At 41.2% G+C, this 27,896-nt stretch overlaps 1 protein-coding gene across 23 annotated transcripts in view; it reads right to left on the reverse strand.

Moving 5' to 3' along the window:
• DTNA (dystrobrevin alpha) overlaps positions 1-27,896 on the reverse strand; it is a 453,431-nt gene that overhangs the window by 38,966 nt on the left and 386,569 nt on the right. For 11 of the 23 annotated variants that reach the window (XM_061399615.1, XM_061399622.1, XM_061399620.1 and 8 more), the window contains 4 exons: positions 27,718-27,795; positions 27,072-27,164; positions 5,862-5,949; positions 2,439-2,536 (listed from right to left, as the gene is read on the reverse strand). In XM_061399615.1, the coding sequence (XP_061255599.1) occupies positions 2,439-2,536; positions 5,862-5,949; positions 27,072-27,164; positions 27,718-27,795 (357 nt within the window). The remainder of the gene's footprint in view (positions 1-2,438; positions 2,537-5,861; positions 5,950-27,071; positions 27,165-27,717; positions 27,796-27,896) is intronic. The other 12 variants (XM_061399629.1, XM_061399630.1, XM_061399625.1 and 9 more) reach the window with 2 other exon arrangements.

Below are 27,896 nucleotides of genomic sequence, written 5' to 3' on the forward strand. Positions count from 1 at the left end.
AGGCAGGCTGTGACTTAGACAATGTAATTCGAAGAGTCTTGCTACTCCTAATACTAACTCCAACTGGCTCCTCCAAGTATGCTCTAAGGAAGCATTATTTTCTAAAGATCACTGCTGAAACATCCATGAACTACTCAGGGTAGTGACAAAGTCAAGTGAGCAATTCTATCCTCCCTTAAAGCCCAGAGATCTGATTACCGGGTTAACTGTCACTTTGGAGACCATGGGATCCCTGGGTGATTTCCATGGTACAGGAACTGTGACCTGGATAAGCTTCTGGGACACGGTTCTAGAGTCATCCATGGGGTTGAGGCTGCTGTCTTAGAGAGATGAGTTCGGGATGGACTAGATGATCTTTAGGCACCGGGTGCGGAAGGAACTCGGATAGGACGAAGCTCTCTTCCTGCCATATTTTCTCATTCCCATTCCTCTATTCTCTCTCTGGTCCTTCAGAAAGTACAATCCCCAAATGCCCTAGAACTAAGCAGAAGGAGTGGTAGCATGGCACACCCAGCACAATCATGGGGCCTCTTGTTGATTCTGGAATCCCACATGGAGGTACATATTCCTGGGTTATTTCCTTAAAGGAAGTCCCAATTTTCCCCTCCAGTCTCTTCCCAGGTGGCTCTAGTGGTAAAGAACCCACCTGCCAATGCAGGAGAGACTTAGGTTTTTCCCTGGGTCAGGAAGATCCCCTGGAGGAGGAAATGCCAACCTGCTCTAGTCTTCTTGCCTGGAGAATCCCATGGACAGAGGAGCCTACAGTCCACAGGGTTGCAGAGTCAGACAGGACTGAAGCAACTTAGCACACACAGATGACATCCCCATGCTGAGTGGAAGCAGAGAACTGGAAGGGAGAATAAATGCTTTGGAAAGGTAGGAGAGTAGATTAAAATTGCAACCAAGATTAGCTATTTGTGTGCTTGTAAATTTTCACTTTAGTCTTTTTTTTCCAAAAATATGAAAATGTCCTGAATTTTTACCTTCCTTTTAACTTTTTTCTGTAGAACTTCAAAGAATAGCTTGACCATTTATCCCAAGATTTTCAGGTCAGACTCTATCGGCATGTAACAACGATCACAATTTTCTCCTTTACCAGTTTGATCTCAGAAGGCACATCAGTGTTTAAAGATGAGATTAAATATTAAGACATTTTGGTGCTGCTCTGAGAAATACAGAAGGTACAAGTTGTTTTTATGTGAGGCTTACTCAGCACTGAGTTTAAGATCTGACTCAGCAATTCATTATATTCTCACTCAGTATATATTTGCTGAGCTTCTACAGTGTTTCAGTGTACCAGGCATGGTTCTGGAACCCAGGGGCCATTTGTCATGGACTCAGTTCTCAAAGAAATTCCATATCTGTCAGACGAGACAGAGAATAAGAAAGAAATGGACACTTGAATGCATTTTTTTTTCATGCATTCAAAAAGAGATAGGCATGCATGTGTGTGCATGTGTGTGCATGCACACACAAACACACACACACACACACAGGGATATAATAGAGAGTGGTTCCTGGAGTAGGAGGTATCAGAGAGGTGGTCTTATAGGAGATGCCATTTTAGCTGAGACCTGAGCAGTGAGGAAGAGCCATCTCTGCAGAGACCCTGAGGAAGAGCTCTGTAAGCTAGGAGAACAGCCAGTACTTGAAAGGCTGTAAAGAAAGAAAGAAGCAGGAGTGTAATGAGTAAGGTGGGCAGTGGCTGGAAAGGGAGGCAGGAATCAGGTCAGGTTGGACCTGCAGACTGTGGTCAGAGGGGGGGTTTTATTCAATGTAACGGAAACTCAACAGAGATTTTGAACAAGAAATAACATGATATGATTTATGTATTATAAAGTGACAGGTTGCACTGAGTGGGAATGGAGGAGATGAAATGCCTGGTTTTGGGGAACTCTCACGGGGCAGACGGTGAGTCAATCTGTGTTGAATAAAGAGGAAAACCTCCTGATGGATGGGGCGTGGAAATGTTTGGCTTGAATGAGTGGGTGATGGTGGTGTCCCCAGATGCCTCTTTAGCCTGCGATCCTCACAGGGCCCTCCCGGTGAGACTTTAACTTGTCTCTAGGTGATTAAGATACTTAGTCTTTAGCACCCAGGGGGGGCCCTTCTGCCTTAGACAGCTCCTTAACAAAAATAAGTATCTTAGAAAAAGGGAAATGATACTATCTAGGGACATTACATTAATTGTATTGACATCTCAGAATATATATATATATACACACATATATATATATATATTTTTTTCCCTCATGAAATTTCTGATGATCTAAAATTTAAAGATTAGTTTTTCAGAAGTAGCATCACTGACTCTAGATGACTTCCCTTATATGTATATGCCTACAGGGTGAAAAAAACCTGGACAGTTAAAAGCATGACTATAGGTTATTAATGAACGTGCACTTTGATCATAACAGCCAGTCTGTCTAAAGTCTTACCTGTTCTTGTTTTCTAGTTCTGCGATCAGCTGCCTTTGTTGCTTATTTGCATCAATGGTGAAGGAGATGTCAGGGGCGCTCCTCTGCTGAGTTGGCTGCTGTAAAATACGTGGTTTATACTATTTAGTATCGGGCAGGGGAATCTATGTGTGTTTGAAAAGACAGGAGTCGTGAGATACGCACACGAAAGAGACAATCATTTTTATTAAAACAAAAAAAGCAAAACATGTAAAATTAAACGGCTGTTCCTCTCCTAAGGACCAGCTTTTGGGGAGGTCTGGAGCACATTTATGGGATGGGAAGGAGAAAAGAATTCTTTTGCAAATACACAAAACATGGGGAAAAACTGGTTCCAAATTTCTGATATTGGGAGCGAGTTCATTCTTGCCATGCTGTTTCCAGTGCAGCTATTTTTTTTTCAGTAAAGGGCTTTCCTGGTGGCTCAGACGGTAAAGAATCCACCTGTAATGCTGGAGACCTGAGTTCGATCCTTGGGTCTGGAAGATCCCCTGGAGAAAAGAATGGCTACCCACTTCAATAAATGAACCACTGTTGAGGTATCTTTCTCTAGAATTACTGTTCAACCACTGTAATATATAATTAAAAAATATAGTTTTAAAGTGAAAGTGAAAGTTGCTCAGTTGTGTCCTACTCTTGTGACCCCGTGAACTATATAGTCCATGGAATTCTCCAGCCCAAAATACTGGAGTGGGTCTGTTTCCTTCTCCAGAGGATCTTCCCAACCCAGGGATCAAACCCAGGTCTCCTGCATTGCAGGCGGATTCTTTACTAGCTGAGCCACAAGGGAAGCCCAAGAATACTGGAGTGGGTAGCCTATCCCTTCTCCAGCAGATCTTCCCCACCCAGGAATCAAACCAGGGTCTCCTGCGTTGCAGGAAGATTCTTTACCAACTGAGCTATCAGGGAGGCCTATAGTTTTAAAGTCAGAGTTATTATGACTTTTTGTCTCCTTTTGGTCAAAATACTTCCAGCATTTCTTCACTCATATATGTAATTTTCTGTTGATGGGTTGCAACCAGCTTTAACAACTGATGTAAATGCAGTCACCACTTTCTCCCTTCTTATATAATCACATATATTGATATAGAAGAATATGATTATATAAGAATTATATACATGGCTATATATGACTGCTGCTGCTGCTGCTGCTGCTGCTAAGTCGCTTCAGTTGTGTCCGACTCTGTGCGGCCCCAGAGAGGGCAGCCCACCAGGCTCTGCCATCCCTGGGATTCTCCAGGCAAGAACACTGGAGTGGGTTGCCATTTCCTTCTCCAATGCATGAAACTGAAAAGTGAAAGGGAAGTCGCTCAGTCGTGTCTGACTCTTAGTGACCCCATGGACTGCAGCCCACCAGACTTCTCCATCCATGGGATTTTCCAGGCAAGAGTACTGGAGTGGGGTGCCATTGCCTTCTCCAGCATATATGACTAGATATCATATATATGATTTTATAACGATAGATATGTATATATATCTCATATACTGTATTTATATGTTCTGTCCTGCGCTGTGCTTTCTTGCTGAATTGTGTCCGACTCTTTGTGACCCCATGGGCTGTAGCCCACCAGGTTCCTCTGTTCATGTGGATTCTCCAGGCAAGAATACTGGAGTGGGTTGCCATGTTCTCCTCCAGGGGATCTTCCCAACCCAGGGATCGAACCCAGGTCTCCTGCATTGCAGGCAGACTCTACCATCTGAACCATCAGAGAAGTCCAAGAATACTGGAGGGGGTAGCCTATCCCTTCTCCAGGGGATCTTCCTGACCAAGAATCAAATCAGGGTCTCCTGCATTGCAGGCAAATTCTTAGCCAGCTGAGCTACCAGGGATGCTGCGTATATGTGTATGTGTATTTAGTGAAGGGATTATTTGATATTGTTTTATAGAAAAAGAGTCAGGACTTCGCTTGTGGTCCAGTGGTTAGGAATTCGCCTGCCAATGCAGAGAACACAGATTCGATTCCTGTTTGGGAAGATTCCACATACCAGAGGGCAACTAAGCCCATGAACCACAACTACTAAAGCCCGCACGCCCTACAGCCCAGGCTCCACCCACAAAAAAGAAGCCATTGCAGTGAGAAGCCTGCACACCGCAGCTAGAGAAAGCCTGCATGGAACAGTGATGAAGACCCAGCACAAGCAATCAATAAACAACAGGGTCAGATTATGTAGATTTCCCTGTGCTTTCTTTGCTCTACAATACATTATAAAAATTCCTCCCAATTTTTAAAGCAAATAAAAAAAAAACACAACTAATCTTTCTACCACAGAATGTTTAAAAAAATAGCACCGATTATCTAAGTCTAAAGACTTGGAGAAATGCTGCCTGAATTTTAACTTCAGAAAACTAACTGTAGGGAAAGGTTTAAACTTGGTGAAGCTCTGGCTTTCATAAAGTTTTTCTATCACTTTTTAATTGAGCATTTCTTTTAACAAAGATACAATTTGTATTGGTATTGAAGAACTGTGAGGTCCTATATTTTATATTCTAAATGGTCTTCTATAGCTAAGTCTGGCCTTTGGCACCTTTGACATGTGATGAAGGTTTTTTTTTTTTTAATTTTATGACATCATTTTCTCTTTCTTGTACATATTTTGTATATATTTTGTGTTCTGTGCTCAGTTGCTTGTTGCTGTTGCTAAGTTGCTTCAGTCGTGTCCGACTCTGTGCAACCCCATAGATGGCAGCCCACCAGGCTCCTTTTCCCTGGGATTCTCCAGGCAAGAACGCTGGAGTGGGTTGCTATTTCCTTCTCCAATGCATGCATGCATCCTAAGTTGTTTCAGTCGTGTCTGACTCTGTGCAACCCTATGGACAGCAGCCCACCAGGCTCCTCTGTCCATGGAATTCTCTAGGCAAGAATACTGGAGTGGGTTGCCATTTCCTTCTCAGTTGCTTAGTTGTGGTCAATTCTTTGTGACCCAGTCGACTGCAGTCCACCAAGTTCCTCTGTCCATGGAATTTCCCAGGCAAGAATACTGGAGTGGGGTGCCATTTCCTACTCCTGGAGATCTTCCCGACCCAGGGATTGAAACCCATGTCTCCTATGTCTCCTGCATTGGCAGGTGGGTTCTTTACCACTGCATCACTTGCATACTGATAAAAGCAGAAATTTATCTAAGCCAGTTGTGGATTTGAATCACTGCTTGCTCTTTATATTTATTGATTAGACATTATCCAGAGAAATCAGGAGTTGGGCTGATTCAGCACTGTTGTAACAGAATCCCTCAAGCTCTGATTCACGCTAGACAAGAATGATAGCTGAAAAGTGAAAAATCAAAGCAGCAGAAGCCAGATTGTTTTTAGGTCTTGCAGATGGCTCAATAGCAACCACTTGGCTCTGCTGTTGTGGCACCAGCAACAAGACCATAGTCAATGTGACATCTCTCACACAGACTACTTACAGACGAAGTGGACTCTGCCGCCAGTCTGGCCGCGTATCTGGCGATCAGCCGGTGCTCTTCATCAAGCCGGTTGGAGCTCTCAAGCATACTGTTGAGAACAGAGCAAGAAGGAACCTGTTAGGCAACTGAGAAAGACAGGCATGTTCATACTACCACCCAGGGAAGGGGGAGCGGTTTGCTATTTCATTTTTCAGTGCAAAAAATTTGAAAGCCAAAACAAAGTCCTGTTAGATTATTAATATCAGACTCAGATTCCTGAAAAAGTGAAAGTGTTAGTCACTCAGTCGTGTGTGACTCTTTGCAACCCCATGGACTGTAGTCCGCCAGGCTCCTCTGTCCATGGGATTGTCCAGGCCAAGAATACTGGAGTGGGTTGCCATGTCCTGCTCCAGGGGATCTTCCCAACCCAGGGATTGAACCCGTGTCTCTCGTGTCTCCTGCATTGCAGGCAAATTCTTTACCATCTGAACCACCAGGAAGCCCTGACATGATCTAATATGTGGCCAGAAAGGTCATTAATAAATCTTGACTTACTAAGAAAGCTCCAAGGAGTAGTGACTTTTCTGATCAACATTTCTGATGAAAGAATACTTTCTCTTTAAGTTGTATTGCCTTTAACCATTTTATTTCTTTATTACCCAAATAACATGTACTCCTTGGGAAACTGATGTGTTAGACAATAAGAAAGCAAGAAGGAAGAAGAAACTGATTGTGGTCGGGTCCCAGTGACCCCCACCTCCTGATATTCACACTCCTGTGTGTAACCCTCTTCCTTTACAATGGACAGGACTTACAGACTTGCTTCTAGTCAATGGCATGTGGCAGAAGTAACAGAAGGTAACTTCTAAGACTAGGTTATAAAAAGACCCTGACTTCCATCTTGGGCATGTTTTTTTTTTTTTTTTTTCCTGACTCTTGAGCTCTTTTGGGTTGCCTGGCCTGTGGGAAGCTTGGAAGCCATGTCATAGGCTGCTCTGTGGAATGTCTCAGGTGAGGAGAAACTGAAGTTGCCTAGTAACCATGTGACTGGACCACCTTCAGCAGAGCCTTTAGATGAGACCACAGCCCAGTAGACAGTTTGATATACACCTCGGGTCCTCAGCCGCAGACACCTAGGCCATACGTGGATTCCTGACCCACTGTCTTTGTTGTTTTAAGCTGCTCAGCTTTGGGGTAATTTCTTATACAGTAGTACACGACAAATATAATTTCTCATCTATAATATTACTACCTAGGTAATATGCTATTTTATATTTACTTTCAGAGAAGCAGAATTATATTAATAGTAATGGCTTCTAATGGTGTGAATCATTTAGTGTCTCCTATAAATTTATGAAAATTCTTCCTACTAGGATAAGATTAGTCTGACCCCTTAGAAACCTCTTAAAAACTGCAAGACTTCCCTGGCACTTAAGATTCTGTGCTTCCAAGGTAAGGGGTATAGGTTAAATCTGTGGTTGGGGAACTAAGATCTCACATGCTTCATGGGGTGTAGCCAAAAAAAAAAAAAAAAAGAAGAAGGAAAGAAAGAAAAAACAAAACAAAACACTAAAGCAAATAGAAGCATTATCAACCCTCCCAGAGAGCTGATATTTCAGAAAGCCCTTTACTTAAGACAAAGTTTTAGGTGCTAATAAAATTTTTGTTTGTTTGTGAAACATACCAGTAACACTAATCCTGTTAGTAGACTAGTTAGCCGACTAGTTTGGTTTATCAGTTATTATGGTGAGTATCAGGTCAGGAACAAGATTAGAAACCAGTTTCCTCTCAACCCCCAAATATACTTATAATCTCCTCCACTGGCTCTTACATTTAAGCTTGTTCCTTAAAAAGATTAATCCTCATGATTATACATTAAAAATGACGCACTTCTATGCCAACATTAAGGTTATAAGAATTACCCACCAAAAAGACTTGGATTCACATAACGTAACGTACATTTATATTATTTATGTGTACATTTACATACACAGTAAACATGCAACATAGTCTTTTAACCTTTGTTCTAAAGTGAGAGGATGAGTGAGACTCAGCATATTAGCTATGTCACTTCCAAATAGCTCTTCTTGGTTCAGCAGACTACATTAGTGTAAGCTTTTTTTTCCCGTCATTTGGAAGATATTCCTGTCTCTACTATCTCTGCTTTGTCTACATTTCTCACATAAGTAAACTATATCTATTCTTATTCTGAATGCTTCCACTAGACGATGCCCTTTTCTCTAAGTTGCCATTTCCTACTTAGGATATTCCTGAATTTCTCCATTTACCAAATTATTTCTCCATCATCAGAGAAATAGTCTTCTATTTCCTGCTGCCCAAATGAGATAATGCATGGAAAAAGCATCAAACTGATATGATTCCTGTGCTGTGCTGTCGCTTCAGTCATGTCCAACTCTTAGCGACCCCATGGACTGTAGCCCTCCAGGCTCCCCTGTCCATGGGATTCTCCAGGCAAGAATACTGAAGTGGGTTGCTGTGCCCTTCTTCAGGGGATCTTCCTGACCCAGGGATCAAAATATGATGCCTAGAATACATTAAATGCTCAAAAATATTAGTTAATATAATTTTATTGTTATTTTGCCTCTGAAGTAACCTGTTCAGATTCACTAATGATTCTTGTCTCCTTCAAAATGTCGCATACCATCCAACGACCATCTAGAGCGGGGTTTCTCAAACTTTAGTGTGTATACATATCATGGAGAGATCTTGTGAAAATTCAGTCTCTGATTCTAGAGTGGCGGTGGTGGGATAGGATGGGCTCAAAGAACCTGCATTTCCAGCAAGCTCTCAAGATATGTTAATATGCATTTTGAGTAGCAAGGACCTAGAAGATCTTGAAAATAAAATGGAAAAGTTAAACATGTGAAATGAACCCTAAATGTAAACTGCATAAAAGAGACCATTTTTCATATCCATATAGCACTGTGATATTTTACAAATATTCCCTTAAGATAGATATTCTCAGATTCAGGGCTCACCTATGTGTAGTACTGTTCCCAGTGGATTGAGGTTTCAATCAGCATACCAATTCAGACTTGGAATAAGAAACTATTTTACTAGCCAAAGGCTGAATTAGTTCTGGACAATGGATGTTTTAAAACAGATGTTTAAAACAGATGTTTTATAATACATGTCTGCACTTTGCAGTTGTTAAAAATAATAGCTGAATTTCTTGCTACAGCTTTAATAAGAAAGTGAAAGTTATGCTGTCCTTACTTTAAAATAAAACTGCCCCACAAAGAAACAATTCAATTTGATTTTTAGCGCATTTATCATTTTATGGTTGGTATATTAGAGACCATGTGTCTAATTCAACACAGTTTATGTAGACAAGGCTCACTGCTCTAAGCTTGGGACAACGGTCTGTTCGACTGCCTGAAAGTGACTTTGTCAAAAACATTTGTGAGTGTTTTGATAAATAAATAATAAAAAAAACTTTGATAAAGGAAAAAAAAAACCTCATGATAAAAGTACCTTTTATTATGAATGACCAGCAGGTATAAATAATATGAAGGTTACATAAAAGGAGCCTGCTGGAAATGCAAGACGTGAAGGTATGGGATTTTGTCGTGAGCTATAACTCATATTTCCCTGCCCCTCCTTCCCCAGCACCGAGTGAATGAGGGGTGAAATGATGGATTGCCCCTTTGTGTGCACAAACGATTTCTGAGTCCACATGTGCAATTTCTGTACGTTCACATTATACAAGGGTGAATGAAGCATTCCCCTAATAAATTCCATTATTTCAAGACTTCAGTTACAAATAGTCGAAAGTAAATGACCAATAATCCCTAAATCATTAAAGAAATACCAATCCCAACATCGTCTATATCCTTGCCTATTCATTTCCAGATTTTATAATCTTGCTACAAGACCATGATGAATTAAAAAGAGGCTGCTGTGTAGACTTCAGTTCAGAATGGGGAAATCTATTATTTTGCAAGTTCTCCACTTTCTACCTTAAATACATGGCGTCTGTTGCTGTGATTTCAAAATGGCATCTGGGAAACTTGAGTGGCAGGGCCAGGGCTTCCTAAATTATGATGTAGTAACGATTTCTGGGAACTCAACATTCGTTCACATTTCTCTGCTATCTCTACAGGCCCGTTTCCCTGGCGGCCCAGGGTTTAGGACTTCACACTCTCACTGCTGAGGGCTCAGGGTCATTCAATCCCCGGTTGAGGATCTAAAATTCTATAAGACATGCAGCAAAAAAAAAAAAAAAAAGAGAATAAATGTAAAAAAATGTATTTGTCTAAACTTGGGTCATAAAAAGATTCACCTATGTTAAAATGATACAAACAATAGGTGATCCAAAGGGCACCAGAAATACCTCTTCATTTTTCCTTAGTATTTTTTCCATTTGTCTGAACGGTGACAGAAACTTTATCACTAGAGATTACTTTTTATGGTCATTAAGTATGACTGCTCTTTTATTAAAATGCAAATAGCTATTAGGAAGATTACTGCCTGAGAAGGCATTACTAGTTATTACTTAAGGGGAGGATGACTTTTTCCTTATCTTTCACAGTTGGTTAAGAGCAAAATGCCATAGGAATCTTCTTCCCTAGTGGCTCAGATGGTAAAGAACCTGCCTGCAATGCAGGAGACCTGGATTTGATCCCTATGTTGGGAAGATCCCCTGGAGAAGGGGATGGCTACCCACTTTAGTGTTCTTGCCTGGAGAATTCCATGGACAGAGAAGCCTGGTGGGCTACAGTCCATGGGGTTGGAAAGAGTTGGACGTGACTGAGTGACTAACACACACACACACATACACACACACACAAGGGGAGGATGACGTTTCCTTATCTTTGACAGTTGGCTGAGAGCAAAATGCCATAGGAATTTTCATGGATGATAATAATAATGATAATAATAACTTACAATAAGAAAGCCTTCTCTTTAGGGGTGCCTTCAAACTCCTTTGTCAAGACCTTGACTTTGATAACCCACTATGTTATAATTGTCCACCAAGGCTATGCCTTCTACCTCTACACACTCTCAAATTCTTCCATTTCCTTCAATTCCAGCTGCCCCTGATGTGGCCCAGGCCACTGTCATCTTATCCTGAATGAGTGTGAAGTCCTCTCAATATTTACTCTGATTTGAGTTATTCTTTCTTCCAATTCATTTTCTGTCCTAGAGTCATCGATCTTTCAAAAGTGAGGTTGGTTGAAGCATTCCTATACAGAACATTCTTCAATAGGTTCTCATTGTTCAAACTCCTAAAGAAGACTTCTAAGGTCCTGCATAGTCCAGCTTCATCTTTTAACCCATGGCTTTACCACACTTAAGCTCAAATGCACCATATTCTCTCTGCTCTAAACAATCTCTCTGCCTCTTCCACCCATTTCCACTTGGCTAATTTCTCTTTGTTATGGTATTGACTTTGTCATTTCCTGCCCTCTTGTCCAACCCCCAAATTCAGATCTATTGCTTCTTATATATTCCATAGCACTTTGCACTGCACTGGTCTTATTATAACTGTTATCTCTTTGCATTTTATAATAATTGCCTTTATCCTTAATTAAACTGTGACTTCTCTGAAACCAGAATGCTTCAATCTTTTCACCCTTGGAACTGAGTGTTTAGCACAGTGCTTGAAACAGGAACTGCCCAAGACTCAGTTGGACAAAAGAACAAATAGAGGTTAGCTCATTTAGGCTTGCAATGTCATGGTCTTTGGACCACCTCTTTTGAATCCTATTTGGCTCTGTATACATCCTCAACACTTTGAGAAAATCAGAAGAATACAGATGAAATACTGTGCTTTAACACTAGCCATGCCATCTAAAATCCAACTAATTATTTATGTTTGGCAAAGTTAAAAATGAAGATACATTTTATGGCTGCATACAGATTCCTTATCTGCTTTGTATAGGTGTTTAAGTTCATGGAAATGTCATTGTATTAATTCGTATTTATCAACAGTAGATCTTTCTCATCCCACCTCTTTAATAATGGCAAATTCTCTTTTGGCTCACACTTTGTTGTTGTTTTAAAGGTTAGGTTGCAGATGGTGTCAAAGAGGTAAGCTCCCACTCAAAAAAAATGCTTACACTTAGGAAGGGTGAATAGCTGGCAGCAGTGTTATACAAGAGTGGGTATGAGGTTGGACTGGATGATTTCTGGATGCAAACCTTAGCTGTCTCAATTACTAGCTGTGTGACCCTGCAAAGATCACTTAACCTCTCTGTGCCTCAACTTTCTCATCTATAAAAAAGTCAAGAAACACCTGGAGTAACAGGCAAATTTAGCCTTGGAATACGGAATGAAGCAGGGCAGAGACTAATAGAGTTTTGCCAAGAAAATTCACTGGTCATAACAAACACCCTCTTCCAAAAACACAAGAGAAGACTCTATACATGGACATCACCAGATGGTCAACACTGAAATCAGATTGATTATATTCTTTGCAGCCAAAGATGGAGAAGCTCTACACAGTCAGCAAAAACAAGACCAGGAGCTGACTGTGGCTCAGACCATGAACTCCTTATTGCCAGATTCAGACTTAAATTGAAGAAAGTAGGGAAAACCACTAGACCATTCAGGTATGACCTAAATCAAATCCCTTCTGATTATACAGTGGAAGTGAGAAATAGATTTAAGGGCCTAGATCTGATAGATAGAGTGCCTGATGAACTATGGAATGAGGTTCGTGACACTGTACAGGAGACGGGGATCAACACCATTCCCATAGAAAAAAAATACAAAAAAGCAAAATGGCTGTCTGGGGAGGCCTTAAAAATAGCTGTGAAAAGAAGAGAAGTGAAAAGCAAAGGAGAAAAGGAAAGATATAAGCACCTGAATGCAGAGTTCCAAAGAATAGCAAGAAGAGATAAGAAAGCCTTCTTCAGCGATTAATGCAAAGAAATAGAGGAAAACAACAGAATGGGAAAGACTAGGGATCTCTTCAAGAAAATCAGAGATACCAATGGAACATTTCATGCAAAGATGAGCTTGATAAAGGACAAAATTGGTATGGACCTAACAGAAGCAGAAGATATTAAGAAGAGATGGCAAGAATACACAGAAGAACTGTACAAAAAAGAGCTTCACGACTCAGATAATCACGATGGTGTGATCACTCACCTAGAGCCAGACATCCTGGAATGTAAAGTCAAGTGGGCCTTAGAAAGCATCACTACGAACAAAGCTAGTGGAGGTGATGGAATTCCAGTTGAGCTATTCCAAATCCTGAAAGATGATGCTGTGAAAGTGCTGCACTCAATATGCCAGCAAATTTGGAAAACTCAGCAGTGGCCACAAGACTGGAAAAGGTCAGTTTTCATTCCAATCCCAAAGAAAGGCAATGCCAAAGAATGCTCAAACTACTGAACAATTGCACTCATCTCACATGCTAGTAAAGTAATGCTCAAAATTCTCCAAGCCAGGCTTCAGCAATATGTGAACTGTGAACTTCCTGATGTTCAAGCTGGTTTTAGAAAAGGCAGAGGAACCAAAGATCAAATTGCCAACATCCGCTGGATCATAGAAAAAGCAAGAGAGTTCCAGAAAAACATCTATTTCTTCTTTATTGACTATGCCAAAGCCTTTGACTGTGTGGATCACAATAAACTGTGGAAAATTCTGAAAGAGATGGGAATACCAGACCACCTGATCTGCCTCTTGAGAAATCTGTATGCAGGTCAGGAAGCCACAGTTAGAACTGGACATGGAACAACAGACTGGTTCCAAATAGGAAAAGGAGTACATCAAGGCTGTATATTGTCACCCTGTATATTATTTAACTTATATGCAGAGTACATCATGAGAAACTCTGGACTGGAAGAAACACAAGCTGGAATCAAGATTGCTGGGAGAAATATCAATCACCTCAGATATGCAGATGACACCACCCTTATGGCAGAAAGTGAAGAGGAACTCAAAAGCCTCTTGATGAAAGTGAAAGTGGAGAGTGAAAAAGTTGACTTAAAGCTCAACATTCAGAAAATGAAGATCATGGCATCTGGTCTCACCACTTCATGGGAAATAGATGGGGAAAAAATGGAAACAGTGTCAGACTTTATTTTTGGGGGCTCCAAAATCACTACAGATGGTGACTGCAGCCATGAAATTAAAAGATGCTCACTCCTTGGAAGGAAAGTTATGATCAACCTAGATAGCATATTCAAAAGCAGAGACATTACTTTGCCAACAAAGGTTCGTCTAGTCAAGGCTATGGTTTTTCCTGTGGTCATGTATGGATGTGAGAGTTGGACTGTGAAGAAGGCTGAGCACTGAAGAATTGATGCGTTTGAACTGTGGTGTTGGAGAAGACTCTTGAGAGTCCCTTGGACTGCAAGGAGATCCAACCAGTCCATTCTGAAGGAGATCAGCCCTGGGTGTTCTTTGGAAGGAATGATGCTAAAGCTGAAACTCCAGTACTTTGGCCACCTCATGAGAAGAGTTGATTCATTGGAAAAGACTCTGATGCTGGGAGGGATTGGGGGCAGGAGGAGAAGGGGACGACAGAGGATGAGATGGCTAGATGGTATCACTGACTCGATGGACGTGAATCTGAGTGAACTCCGGGAGTTGGTGATGGACAGGGAGGCCTGGCGTGCTGCGATTCATGGCATTGCAAAGAGTCAGACGCGACTGAGCGACTGATCTGATCTGATAAAAAAGTTTATGTATTCTCATGTATAAACTTACTACATGGCTTATTGGGAGGATGACCATGTAAAGCATTTACAGCCGTGACAGGGTACATGGTAAGGCTGATTGAAGTATCCTTTTTAACTCTTACCTATAACAGATAATAGTATTTGGTATACCTTTTTTGCACCATCACATCCTTATCTATAAATCAGGCTTTTTTGCTCAAGAAAACGTGATTGGTTACTGGTCAGTATTCTAGGTTACATCAGAAAGAAGAAAAACAGTTTAGCAGAATCAATGAAGTATTTTATAGAAGCAATAGGTAGTCTTTATATCTCTAATTTCCTAAATAAAGGAAAGTATTAGCTTAACAGTGATAGTCTTCTCTTATTTCTGTATGCAAACTGCAAAGTGCCATGAATTTTTAATAAAAATGTCCCATTTATGTAAATTACCAAGCAACATATGTGACCATGTCCCATTCTGCATTCTTTATTTTAGCACATTTGGAGAGAGCACGCTCTAAAGTTCATCAGCTCAATAATATTGATGACGATCCACGAGCTAACAGTGCTTATTTTTATCATATTACAGTGGACTGGTTTTACAAAATGGGATTTAAAATCTAACTTATGTGCCTTCAACCCTATTCAAAATTAAGTGAGTAACTAACACTGAATTATTCCTGTGTTCCCAGTACCATACTAGCTCATCTACATCAATAACCTCAGCAGATTGGTAGTGTCACTCTCATTTTCCATGGAAACATAAAATATACTAGAATTTATAACAGGAAAGTGAACTCATCTTAAAAATCAATTTATCATCTGATTGATTATGCTGAGAAAACCCCTGTGAGTACAATGCAGTTCATGCAGATACATGCACTGGTGTGTGTGACATTCTTCAGGTCCACATTTTAGGACACTGAGGAGGTACCCCAGGTCCGAGGCCAGGGGTGGCAGCCGAAAGGAGCAACCACACGTCCAAGGAGCAGGGGTTGCACGGGCGCAGGAGGGTCGACAGGAGCTACTCCACGTTCAAGGTCAGGAGGGGCGGCCGTGAGGAGCTACCCCTCATCCAAAGTAATAGAAATCCAAGTAAGACGGTAGGTGTTGCGAGAGGGCATCAGAGGGCAGACACACTGAAACCATAATCACAGAAAACTAGTCAATCTAATCACACGGACCACAGCCTTGTCTAACTCAATGAAACTAAGCCATGCCGTGTGGGGCCACCCAAGATGGGTGGGTCATGGTGGAGAGGTCTGACAGAATGTGGTCCACTGGAGAAGGGAATGGCAAACAACTTCAGTATTCTTGCCTTGAGAACCCCATGAACAGTATGAAAAGGCAAAGTGATAGGATACTGAAAGAGGAACTCCCCAAGTCAGTAGGTGCCCAATATGCTACTGGAGATCAGTGGAGAAATAACTCCAGAAAGAATGAAGGGATGGAGCCAAAGAAAAACAATACCCAGCTGTGGATGTGACTGGTGATAGAAGCAAGGTCTGATGGTGTAAAGAGCAATATTGCATAGGAACCTAGAATGTTAGGTCCATGAATCAAGGCAAATTGGAAGTGGTCAAACAAGAGATGGCAAGAGTGAACATCGACATTCTAGGAATCAGTGAACTAAAATGGACGGCAATGGGTGAATTTAACTCAGATGGCCATTATATCTACTACTGTGGGCAGGAATCCCTTAGAAGAAATGGAGTGGCCATCATGGTCAACAGAAGAGTCCAAAATGCAGTACTTGGATGCAATCTCAAAAATGACAGAATGATCTCTGTTCGTTTCCAAGGCAAACCATTCAATATCACAGTAATCCAAGCCTATGCCCCAACCAGTAATGCTGAAGAAGCTGCAGTTGAATGGTTCTATGAAGACCTACAAGACCTCTTAGAACTAACACCCCAAAAAGATGTCCTTTTCATTATAGGGGACTGGAATGCAAAAGTAGGAAGTCAAGAAACACCTGGAGTAACAGGCAAATTTGGCCTTGGAGTACAGAATGATGCAGCGCAAAGGCTAATAGCGTTTTGCCAAGAGAACACAGTGGTCATAGCAAACACCCTCTTCCAACAACACAAGAGAAGACTCTATACATGGACATCACCAGATGGTCAACACTGAAATCAGATTGATTATATTCTTTGCAGCCAGACATGGAGAAGCTCTATACAGTCAGCAAAAACAAGACCGGGAGCTGACTGTGGCTCAGATCATGAACTCCTTATTGCCAAATTTAGACTTAAATTGAAGAAAGTGGGGAAAACCACTAGACCATTCAGGTATGACCTAAATCAAATCCCTTCTGATTATACAGTGGAAGTGAGAAATAGATTTAAGGGACTAGATCTGATAGAGTGCCTGATGAACTATGGAATGAGGTTCGTGACATTGTACAGGAGACAGGGATCAAGAAAATCCTGAGATAAGAAATGGAAAATTGTACAGGAGACAGGGATCAAGAAAATCCTGAGAAAAGAAATGGAAAATTTCTTTTCCATCCCCATGGAAAAGAAATGCAAAAAAGCAAAATGGCTGTCTTCGGAGGCCTTACAAATAGCTGTGAAAAGAAGAGAAGTGAAAAGCAAAGGAGAAAAGGAAAGATATAAGCACCTGAATGCAGAGTTCCAAAGAATAGCAAGAAGAGATAAGAAAGCCTTCTTCAGTGATCAATGCAAAGCATTAGAGGAAAACAACAGAATGGGAAAGACTAGAGTTCTCTTCAAGAAAATTAGAGATACCAAGGGAATATTTCATGCAAAGATGGGCTCGATAAAGGACAGAAATTGTATGGACCTAACAGAAGCAGAAGATATTAAGAAGAGGTGGCAAGAATACACAGAAGAACTGTTCAAAAAAGATCTTCACGACCCAGATAATCACGATGGTGTGATCACTGACCTATAGCCAGACATTATGGAATGTGAGGTCAAGTGGGCCTTAGAAAGCATCACTACGAACAAAGCTAGTGGAGGTGATGGAATTCCAGTTGAGCTATTCCAAATCCTGAAAGATGATGCTGTGAAAGTGCTGCACTCAATATGCCAGCAAATTTGGAAAACTCAGCAGTGGCCACAAGACTGGAAAAGGTCAGTTTTCATTCCAATCCCAAAGAAAGGCAATGCCAAGGAATGCTCAAACTACCACACCACAGAGAAGGCAATGGCAACCCACTCCAGTACTCTTGCCTGGAAAATCCCATGGGTGGAGGAGTCTGATAGGCTGCAGTCCATGGGGTCGCTAAGAGTTGGACACGACTGAGTGACTTCACTTTCAATTTTCACTTTCATGCATTGGAGAAGGAAATGGCAACCCACTCCAGTATTCTTGCCTGGAGAATCCCAGGGACGGGGGAGTCTCATGGGCTGCCGTCTATGGGGTCGCACAGAGTCAGAAATGACTGAAGCGACTTAGCAGCAGTAGCAGTAGCAACACATGGTAATAAAGTAACGCTCAAAATTCTCCAAGCCAGGCTTCAGCAATACGTGAACTGTGAACTTCCAGATGTTCAAGCTGGTTTTAGAAAAGGCAGAGGAACCAAAGATCAAATTGCTAACATCCACTGGATCATAGAAAAAGCAAGAGAGTTCCAGAAAAACATCTATTTCCGCTTTATTGACTATGCCAAAGCCTTAGACTGTGTGGATCACAATAAACTGTGGAAAATTCTGGAAGAGATGGGAATACCAGACCACCTGATCTGCCTCTTGAAAAACCTGTATGCAAGTTAAGAAGCAACAGTTAGAACTGGACATGGAACAACAGACTGGTTCCAAATAGGAAAAGGAGTTCGTCAAGGCTGTATATTGTCACCCTGCTTATTTAACTTCTACACAGAGTACATCATGAGAAATGCTGGGCTGGAGGAAGCACAAGCTGGAATCAAGATTGCCAGGAGAAATATCAATAACCTCAGATATGTAGATGACACCACCCTTATAGCAGAAAGTGAAGAGGAACTAAAAAGCCTCTTGATGAACGTGAAAGAGGAGAGTGAAAAAGTTGGCTTAAAGCTCAACATTCAGAAAACTCAGATCATGGCATCTGGTCCCATCACGTCATGGGAAATAGATGGGGAAACAGTGTCAGACTTGATTTTTTTGGGGCTCCAAAATCACTGCAGATTGTGATTGCAGCCATGAAATTAAAAGACTTTTACTCCTTGGAAGTAAAGTTATGAGCAACCTAGATAGCATACTAAAAAGCAGAGACATTGCCAACAAAGGTCCATGTAGTCAGGGCTATGGTTTTTCTAGTGGTCATGTATGGATGTGAGAGTTGGACTGTGAAGAAAGCTGAGCGCCAAAGAATTGATGCTTTTGAACTGTGGTGTTGGAGAAGACTCTTGAGAGTCTCTTGGACTGCAAGGAGATCCAACCAGTCATCCAACCAGATCCATCCTAAAAGAGATCACTCCGGGCTGTTCACCTGAAGGACTGATGCTAAAGCTGAAACTGCAATACTTTGGCCACCTCATGCGAAGAGTTGACTCATTGGAAAAGACCCTGATGCTGGAAGGGATTGAGGGCAGGAGGAGAAGGGGATGACAGAGGATGAGATGGCTGGATGCCATCACCGACTCGATGGACATGAGTTTGGGTGAACTCCGGAGTTGGTGATGGACAGGGAGGCCTGGTGTGCTATGATTCAAGGGGTCGCAAAGAGTCACACACAGCTGAGTGACTGAACTGAACTGAACTGAACTGAGGTCCTAAGGGTGGGACGTAATCCAATATGACTGGAGTCCTTATGAGAAGAGGAAGAGATACCAGGGATGTACATGTTCAGAGAAAACGTGCTTGTGGGGACACGGAAAGATGACAGCCATCTGCAGGCCAAGGAGAGAGGCCTCAGGAGAAACAGCACTGCCGGCTCCATCATCTTGGACTTTCATCTTCCAGAACCATAAGAAAATAAACCGTTGTTCAAATCACACAGTCTGTGGTATTTTGTTTTAGTAGCCATAGTGAACTAGGACAAAGTCGAAAAGATCAGAGGACATTAGAAATTTATTTTTGCCCAGTATCACTTTAATTATTTTTTTGTTCCTTATTAGCTGCTTTTGCCACATCAGTGAATTGCTGCTGATAATCTTCATCCACATTTATCTCCTCTACCTAAGTCAAGTTTAACACTTGACTTTTCACCTAGTTTATCAGTTCAGTTTAGTTGCTCAGTTCTGCCCATCTCTTTGTGACACCATGGAGTGCAGCACACCAGGCTTCCTTGTCCATCACCAACTTCTGGAGCTTGCTCAAACTCATGTCCATCAAGTCAGCGATGCCATCCAACCATCTCATCTTCTGTCATCCCCTTCTCCTCCTGCCTTCAATCTTTCCTAGCATTAGAGTCTTTTCCAATGAGTCAGTTCTTCACATCAGGTGGCCAAAGTATTGGAGTTTCAGCTTCAGCATCAGTCCTTCCAATGAATATTCAGGACTGATTTCCTTTATGGACTGGTTGGATTTCCTTGTAGTCCAAGAGACTTTCAAGAGTCTTCTCCAATACCACAGTTCAAAAATATAAATTCTTCAGTGCTCAGCTTTCTTTATAGTCCAACTCTCACATCCATGAGAGATGTGAAAAACCATCTATGCTGGAAGGGATTGAGGGCAGGAGGAGAAGGGGATGACAGAGGATGAGATGGCTGGATGGCATCACCAACTCGATGGACATGAGTTTGGAAACTGTAGAAAAACCACAGCTTTGACTAAATGGACCTTTGTTGAGAAAGTAATGTCTATGCTGTCTAGGTTGGTCATAACTTTTCTTCCAAGGAACAAGAATCTTTTAATTTCATGGCTGCAGTCACCATCTGCAGTGATTTTGGAGCTCAACAAAATAAAGTCTCTCACTGTTTCCATTGTTTTCCCATCTATTTGCCATGAAGTGATGGGACCAGATGCCATGATCTTGGTTTTCTGAATGTTGAGTTTTAAGCCAACTTTTTCACTCTCCTCTCACTTTCATCAAGAAGCTCTTTAGTTCTTTGCTTTCTGCCATATGGGTGGTGTCCTCTGCATATTTGAGGTTATTGATATTTTCCCCGGCAATCTTGATTCCAGCTTGTGCTTCATCCATCCTGGCATTTTACATGATGTACTCTGCATATAAGTTAAATAAGCAGGGTGACAATATACAGCCTTGATGTGCTCCTTTCCCGTTTGGAACCAATCTGTTGTTCCATGTACATTTCTAACTGTTGCTTCTTGACCTGCATACAGATTTCTCAGAAGGCAGGTCATGTGGTCTGGTGTTCCCATCTCTTTAAGAATTTTCCACAGTTTGCTGTGACCACAACAACCTACTTTATACTCTTATACTAATTTCAGGGCTAATTTATAATAGGTGGTTTTTTTCTTAATAGCAGAAAGTATTTTTATAGTAAGAATTTTTTTCCTGAGGACTCGTCACAAATTTTGTTTAGAGTGAGAGGGAATTTTATGTCTATAGTACTATCAATAGTCTCCAACCCCAGTGGGCCTTTACTGGGCATCTATGGTATGCCAGGCCCTGTGCTGATGCCACAGAGATGGTGGTGAATGAGTCTGAGAAGGTCTGCCCTGTAAGTAGAAGGTAGGTAGTGAACCAACCAACCAAGCAATGAATGATTACAGTTATGACAGGAATGAAATACGCAGTACCCCATGATCACTAATCTGGGAGACCTACCTGAGGAGGTAGGTACCTTTAATCAGTATTTGGAAGTCAGAGAAGGAGAAAATTCATGTGTGTGGAAGGAAAGGGCAGGAGGAAAATGGGGAAGAATGTTCTAGGCATAGGGAAAAGCTAGTATCATGGTCATTGAGGCAGTTTTAGGAGTATCTTCAAGGAACTGATCCAAAACTGATGTGACTAATAAGTATTGTGGTTGAGCGGGAAAACCCTGAGGGAGCTGAGGCTGGGAGAGGGGAAAGCGCAGGTTAGATCACACACAGACCTACAGCCCTGGGGAGTGGTCTAAGCTGTGAACTTAAGTGTCATAGCAATCTATTAAAGGAGGCAAAGGAATTTCCTGGCGGCCCAGTGGTTAGGACTCTGTATTTTCACTGCAGGGAGCATGGGTTCAATCCTTGCTTGGGGAACTAAGATCCCACAAGCTGTATGGTGCTCCAAAAAAAAAAAAAAAGGGAGCAAGTGAGCCAGTGACTATTTAGACCTGTTATGTGAAACCCAGAAATAGGCATCAAAATGTCCAATTTCGTCTACTTGAGAAAAACAATAAGCAGGACAAATTTTAACCCAGTTATATGAGATCAGGGGCCTGACAAAGTGAGAGCAATGGACCATGCCATCAGAGTATAGACGGTAGCCTACACTGTGCTGCCTCCTTCCCTCAAGCGCGTGCTAAGCGGCTTCAGTTGTGTCCAACTCTTTGAGACCCCATGGGCTGCAGCCCACCAGGTTCCTCTGTCCATGGGATTCTCTGGGCAAGAATACTGGAGTGGGTTGCTGTGCCCTCCTCCAGGGGTTCATCCTGGCCCAGGGATTGAACCCATGTCTCCTGTGGCTCTTGCATTACAGGTGGATTCTCTACCTCTGAGCCACAGGGGAAGCCCGTCTTTTCAGAGTTGAAAGAAACACACCAGAAACGTCTGACTGGTAAGCACCAAGGTTTATAATTACGGTTAGAGTTGTGAGGTCTGGATCGGTTTCCTATATCCCTTGGCGTGCCTGCCACCATTGTCCTATAAACCACCAGCAAGCCTGGGGAAGCTTTAGGGGAGGCCAGTAAAAGCCCTCACTGTGTGACTCTGAGACCCCTCCTCCACCTCTGAAGAAGGTGCTTGAAAACCACTAAGGGTTTTAAAACTTCACTTAGGAATTAGGAAGACAGCAGGAATTCTCCCTTGAGCTGCAGTTTATTTGTTTGGCTTATCTGACATCAGAACCAGCAAGGACACAAAAGTATACCTTGAATTTAGCAGCAGACTGTTTACAAATGAGTCAGTTTCCCATTATGTTAAGTAGATACAGGGGAAAATAGATATAGGGGAAAATGCCCTCACCTAGAGTGAATTAGCAGCATATATGGATAATCACAAAAACATACCTTTTAATCAAGAACAACTATTAGATTCCTGTTTATAGACCATCTCATGAAGGATGCACAGACATGAAGACTGAGGAATGAGGTAGAAAACGAATTATTTTGTCAGTGTTAGAAGACCTTGCTGGCAAGTGACCTTGGATAAGTCTCTTGATGTCTTGGAACCGGCATCTGCTTATCAATGAGATGGAAATAATAATATCAAAACTTATGGGCTTTGACAAGCAGATGAAATAATGTGTGGGAAAGGGCTTTGTAATTTTTTAAGCACTTCATAAATGTAAAATTTATTATTGATATTCTGGCTGTTGTCATGAGGTCCAAGAGACTGAAAAGCTTTGTCCTTTTGAAGCTTATAATTAAAATGAGAAATCACAATGCGCAGAACTAAATACATAAATGATAATTTGTTAACAATTCCTTTTACTAGTATATGCTCAAAATATCTCTTAAAATGAAATAAAAATAATATAGTAGGATATGCAATTTTAGTAAATAGAGATGTGGTGGATACAGTGCGGAGTGTCTAAAAGAGCTTTCTGGAGAGCATGCATTTATATAGGCTTTATAAAAGGCAATGTAGCATAGTGGTTATGAGCTTGGGATCAAGTAGATGAAGGTAGAAATCCCTGCCCCACTGTGTAGTGGATTCGTGTCTGTGAGAGAATCATGTAGACTCTCCGAATTGGTACCTTTACCAGTTGATAAAATGGGGATGAAAGTATTTACTCTACAGGCTTATTTAAGGACCAGGGGAAATTATGTAAATAAAGTTTTAAACACAATGCTTATTGTGAGGCAAACGCTTTAAAAAACAGTAGCTCTTGGGCTTGACATATATACACTGCTGATACTATCTACTTCCCTGGTGGCTCAGAAGGTAAAGAATCTGCCTGTAATGCGGGAGGCCTGGGTTGATCCTTGGGTGGGGATGATCCCATGGAGAAGGGCATGGCAACCCACTCAAATATTCTTGCTTGGAGAATTCCATGGACAGAGGAGCCTGGCGGGCTATAGTTCATGGGGTTGCAAAGGGTTGGACATGACTGAGCAACTAACACTTTCAATTTCATAAAATAGACAATTAATGAGAACCTACTATATAGCACAGGGAATTCTACTCAATGCTCTGTCTGACCTAAATGGGAAGGAAATTAAAAAAGAGGGGATGCGTGTATAGCTGATTCACTTTGCTGTAGAGTAGAAACTAATACAACATTGTAAAGCAATTATACTCCAATAAAAATAATAAAAAACAAAAACAAAATAAAAACACAATCATATGCTTCATATACTTAAAGAAAAGTAACTCTTGTGGTTACCATCATTCTAGATCTCACTATAGTTGAATGACAGTAAAGCATCATAGCTATGATGATAATAAAGGAGAGGAGAGATCACTTCATCACTTACAGAATCCTGGCAGGTGTGGGAATCATTAGCAATTAATTACAATAAAGGAAAGGGAGGGGGAAAATGAGAAAAGAGAAGCTGGAATTTTTTAAGGATGGAAAACAGGGATGAGAATTATGGAGAGTAGGAGTTATTAAAATGGAGTTGGCTTCGTTGATCAGTCTTAAATTCTGCTTTGTTTTCAAAATACAAATCACATCTAGCTTTCATCAAGTCGATGTAAGGTGTCTCTGCTGAGACAGGTTTATGGTCTTAAGTGGCCATCAAGTCAATATGATTAACCACTGGAGGAGGGAAAAGGGCTGGGAGTGTCAAACTCTGTGCTCTCCTCTTCGGAGATTTCTCTGTTACAACTTTAATTAAGAAAAGGTCAAAGAAGAGCTGTAGAAATAATTGGAATGTATTTAGAATTTCGGGGGAGGACATGTGTGAGATCTCGGCATTGCCTTCAGACATGATTGGCTCTTTACTATATCTTGCTTTGAAGATTCCCAACACAGATTTTTTGGGGGGAGGTAATTTAAGCATTTAGTTCTGTTGTTTCAGCTACTGTATAACACTGGGGGTGGTCCAAATTCATTGGGAGTAAGATGAAAACCATTACTCTTTCCACTGTAGTTTTGGGAGGTAGAGATAGATGTAAGAAAGAAAAGTAACTGTTTGATTTACAAACTGGGAAAATTTGAATAAAGAGATGGGTTTAGCTGAAGAGTGCATCTTTATCTCCCAAAACAGAAGGATATAGTATAAAATTAAACCAATATGCTGATTATATATATATATATATATACACACATATGAATATTAAATACAAATTAAGATAGATATGTTCCTGATGTTCAAGGTGGTTTTAGAAAAGGCAGAGGAACAAGACATCAAATTGCCAACATCTGCTGGATCATGGAAAAAGCAAGAGAGTTCCAGAAAAACATCTATTTCTGCTTTATTGACTATGCCAAAGCCTTTGACTGTGTGGATGACAATAAACTGTGGAAAATTCTGAAAGAGATGGGAATACCAGACCACCTGATCTGCCTCTTGAGAAATTTGTATGCAGGTCAGGAAGCCACAGTTAGAACTGGACATGGGACAACAGACTGGTTCCAAATAGGAAAAGGAGTTCGTCAAGGCTGTATATTGTCACCCTGTTTATTTAACTTATATGCAGAGTACATCATGAGAAATGCTGGACTGGAAGAAACACAAGCTGGAATCAAGATTGCCGGGAGAAATATCAATAACCTCAGATATGCAGATGACACCACCCTTATGGCAGAAAGTGAAGAGGAACTCAAAAGCCTCTTGATGAAAGTGAAAGTGGAGAGTGAAAAAGTTGACTTAAAGCTCAACATTCAGAAGACGAAGATCATGGCATCCGGTCCCATCACTTCATGGGAAATAGATGGGGAAACAGTGGAAACAGTGTCAGACTTTATTTTTGGGGGCTCCAAAATCACTACAGATGGTGACTGCAGCCATGAAATTAAAAGACTCTTACTCCTTGGAAGGAAAGTTATGACCAACCTAGATAGCATGTTCATGAGCAGAGACATTACTTAGCCAACAAAGGTTCATCTAGTCAGGGCTATGGTTTTTCCTGTGGTCATGTATGGATGTGAGAGTTGGACTGTGAAGAAGGCTGAGCACCGAAGAATTGATGCTTTTGCACTGTGGTGTTGGAGAAAACTCTTGAGAGTCCCTTGGACTGCAAGGAGATCCAACCAGTCCATTCTGAAGGAGATCAGCCCTGGGATTTCTTTGGAAGGAATGATGCTAAAGCTGAAACTCCAGTACTTTGGCTACCTCATGCGAAGGGTTGACTCATTGGAGAAGACTCTGATTCTGGGAGGGATTGGAGGCAGGAGGAGAAGGGGACGACAGAGGATGAGATGGCTAGATGGTATCACTGACTCAATGGACGTGAGTCTGAGTGAACTCCAGGAGTTGATGATGGACAGGGAGGCCTGGTGTGCTGCGATTTATGGGGTTGCAAAGAGTCGGACACGACTGAGCGACTGATCTGATCTGAAGATAAATATATAACTATTAAAACAAATAAATGTTCAATGTATCACTTAAACTCATGTGGTAATCTTTCAAAAAATATTTCTAAGGCATCAGAAGCAGTCAAGAGAGGAAAGTTCTAGAAACAAAGAAGTGGTTAACAATACCAAGTGGTGAGAGTGATGCCAAATGTTTCAAGGATGTTTTCTGTGACACAGTAGAAGAAAGGGAATCAATTTTAGAGGAAATTTAACCCCTAAACAGTTATGACTGCAAACAAATCCATAGGCTCTTAGTTCAGAGAAATTATATTAGAGTTATTAAATAAAATCAAATACTTATAAGGAACTGGTTTGCAAAACATGTTTGTAAAACAGTTGTCTAAACTAGGATGAAACATAGGATAATTATACAGTGTGTCCATTTATTTCCATTCAAACTGAAAATGTACATTTATTATTAACTAACTTGCACCAATGGCAGGAATCTCCTATGTCACACATTCCCTAAAATAGAAAGGGAAAACTCTAGGAATGCCGTTATTCTAATACTTTATCTGAATTCACACATTTGAAAGTAAGCTTTGCATCTATCAGGATGAGTACACTGAAACATTTGTAAGAGAAGAGTTGAAAGACAATATCTCCCAATGTTATCATTGTTCAGGAAATGATTTCCATGGTATGATCTCATCCTATTTCTTTTCCACATCTATCTTAAGAGAATGGAGCATTGTTCTCCAAATTGGCAGAAACACACAAGTCCTCGGAATAAGACAAATTCTTGCATCACCATCGTGCAGTAATTTGATATGGCACATATAACACAGAATTGACCAGAGGGACCCAGAGTCCTGGATTTCTCTAGATGTTAATATTTAGCACAGCACCCATTTACACAACTTGTGCTTTAGCTAAGATATTAGCAAAAATGTGAATTCTATGGTACATTAATGGGCAGTGTCCAAAGTAATATCACAAGATATTTTAATTGAATTGGTTAAAAAAATACTTGAGTGACACCTCTGCCATCCAGTGACTTTGCCCCTTGCTGAGACTGCTTGTCAAGAGATCAGACTGTTCCCCTCTCTCAGGACAGTCAAGCAGCCAAACCTGCACTAACCATGATGGGTTGTTCCGGAGCATGTTGACATACAACCCGATGAGAACATGTTCATCAGCTAGCCTGTCTGCCACATTCAGGCTGTACTTTATCCTGAAACAGGGCAGGAGGAAAGAAAGGATGTTGTTAGGAGAGGTAGACAGAAATAAGTGGGGCAGGCAGGAGTGAGTCTGTGGTAGTAAGGGCATTTAGAAGACCAAGCAGGTAAAGGAAAACTAAGCGATGTTCTATGAAAAAACACAAGCAAAATCCAAGCAATGACATTCACAGTGCCATTTCACTCACTTAAAAAAAGACTTCCACTTAGGTGGTCACTTTTAAGAATGCAGATCTGCACTCTTCAAACCACTAAGTCCAAGTAATTCATCTGTACAGTAAATACACTGAAATAGGTTGTAAGCAAAGATTATATTTTGGAAGATCAAATCTGAAGCTTAGTCATTTTAACAGGGAAATCAGGGAAAGTAAGTAACAACACAGATGTGTCTACTCAAAATAACTACTTGATGCTGTTAATGGGGTTATGATGAAGCTGCTTTGGCTAAATCAAAGATGGTCTTTCAAACACAAAGCATCTTTGACACAAGAAATCTGCATTTTTAGTTCAGTTAATTCAGGGTTCCAGCACACTCTGGCTTTAACTTACCCTTTGCCCTTCAGCAAAGCTGGAGCAGCCCTAGCCAGCAGTTTGCTCTGCTCGACTTCACTGTCCTTGGGAGGAGAGCTGGTTAATAAGATGGGAAAGCCAAGAAGAGCGTAAACACGGCAATGCATTCGAGAACAGAAACTGGCAACAGAAACTCCCAAGACTACATCCAAGCTCCA

The sequence above is a fragment of the Bos javanicus genome, chromosome 24, assembly GCF_032452875.1.
Source record: "Bos javanicus breed banteng chromosome 24, ARS-OSU_banteng_1.0, whole genome shotgun sequence".
Taxonomy (NCBI): Eukaryota; Metazoa; Chordata; class Mammalia; order Artiodactyla; family Bovidae; genus Bos; species Bos javanicus.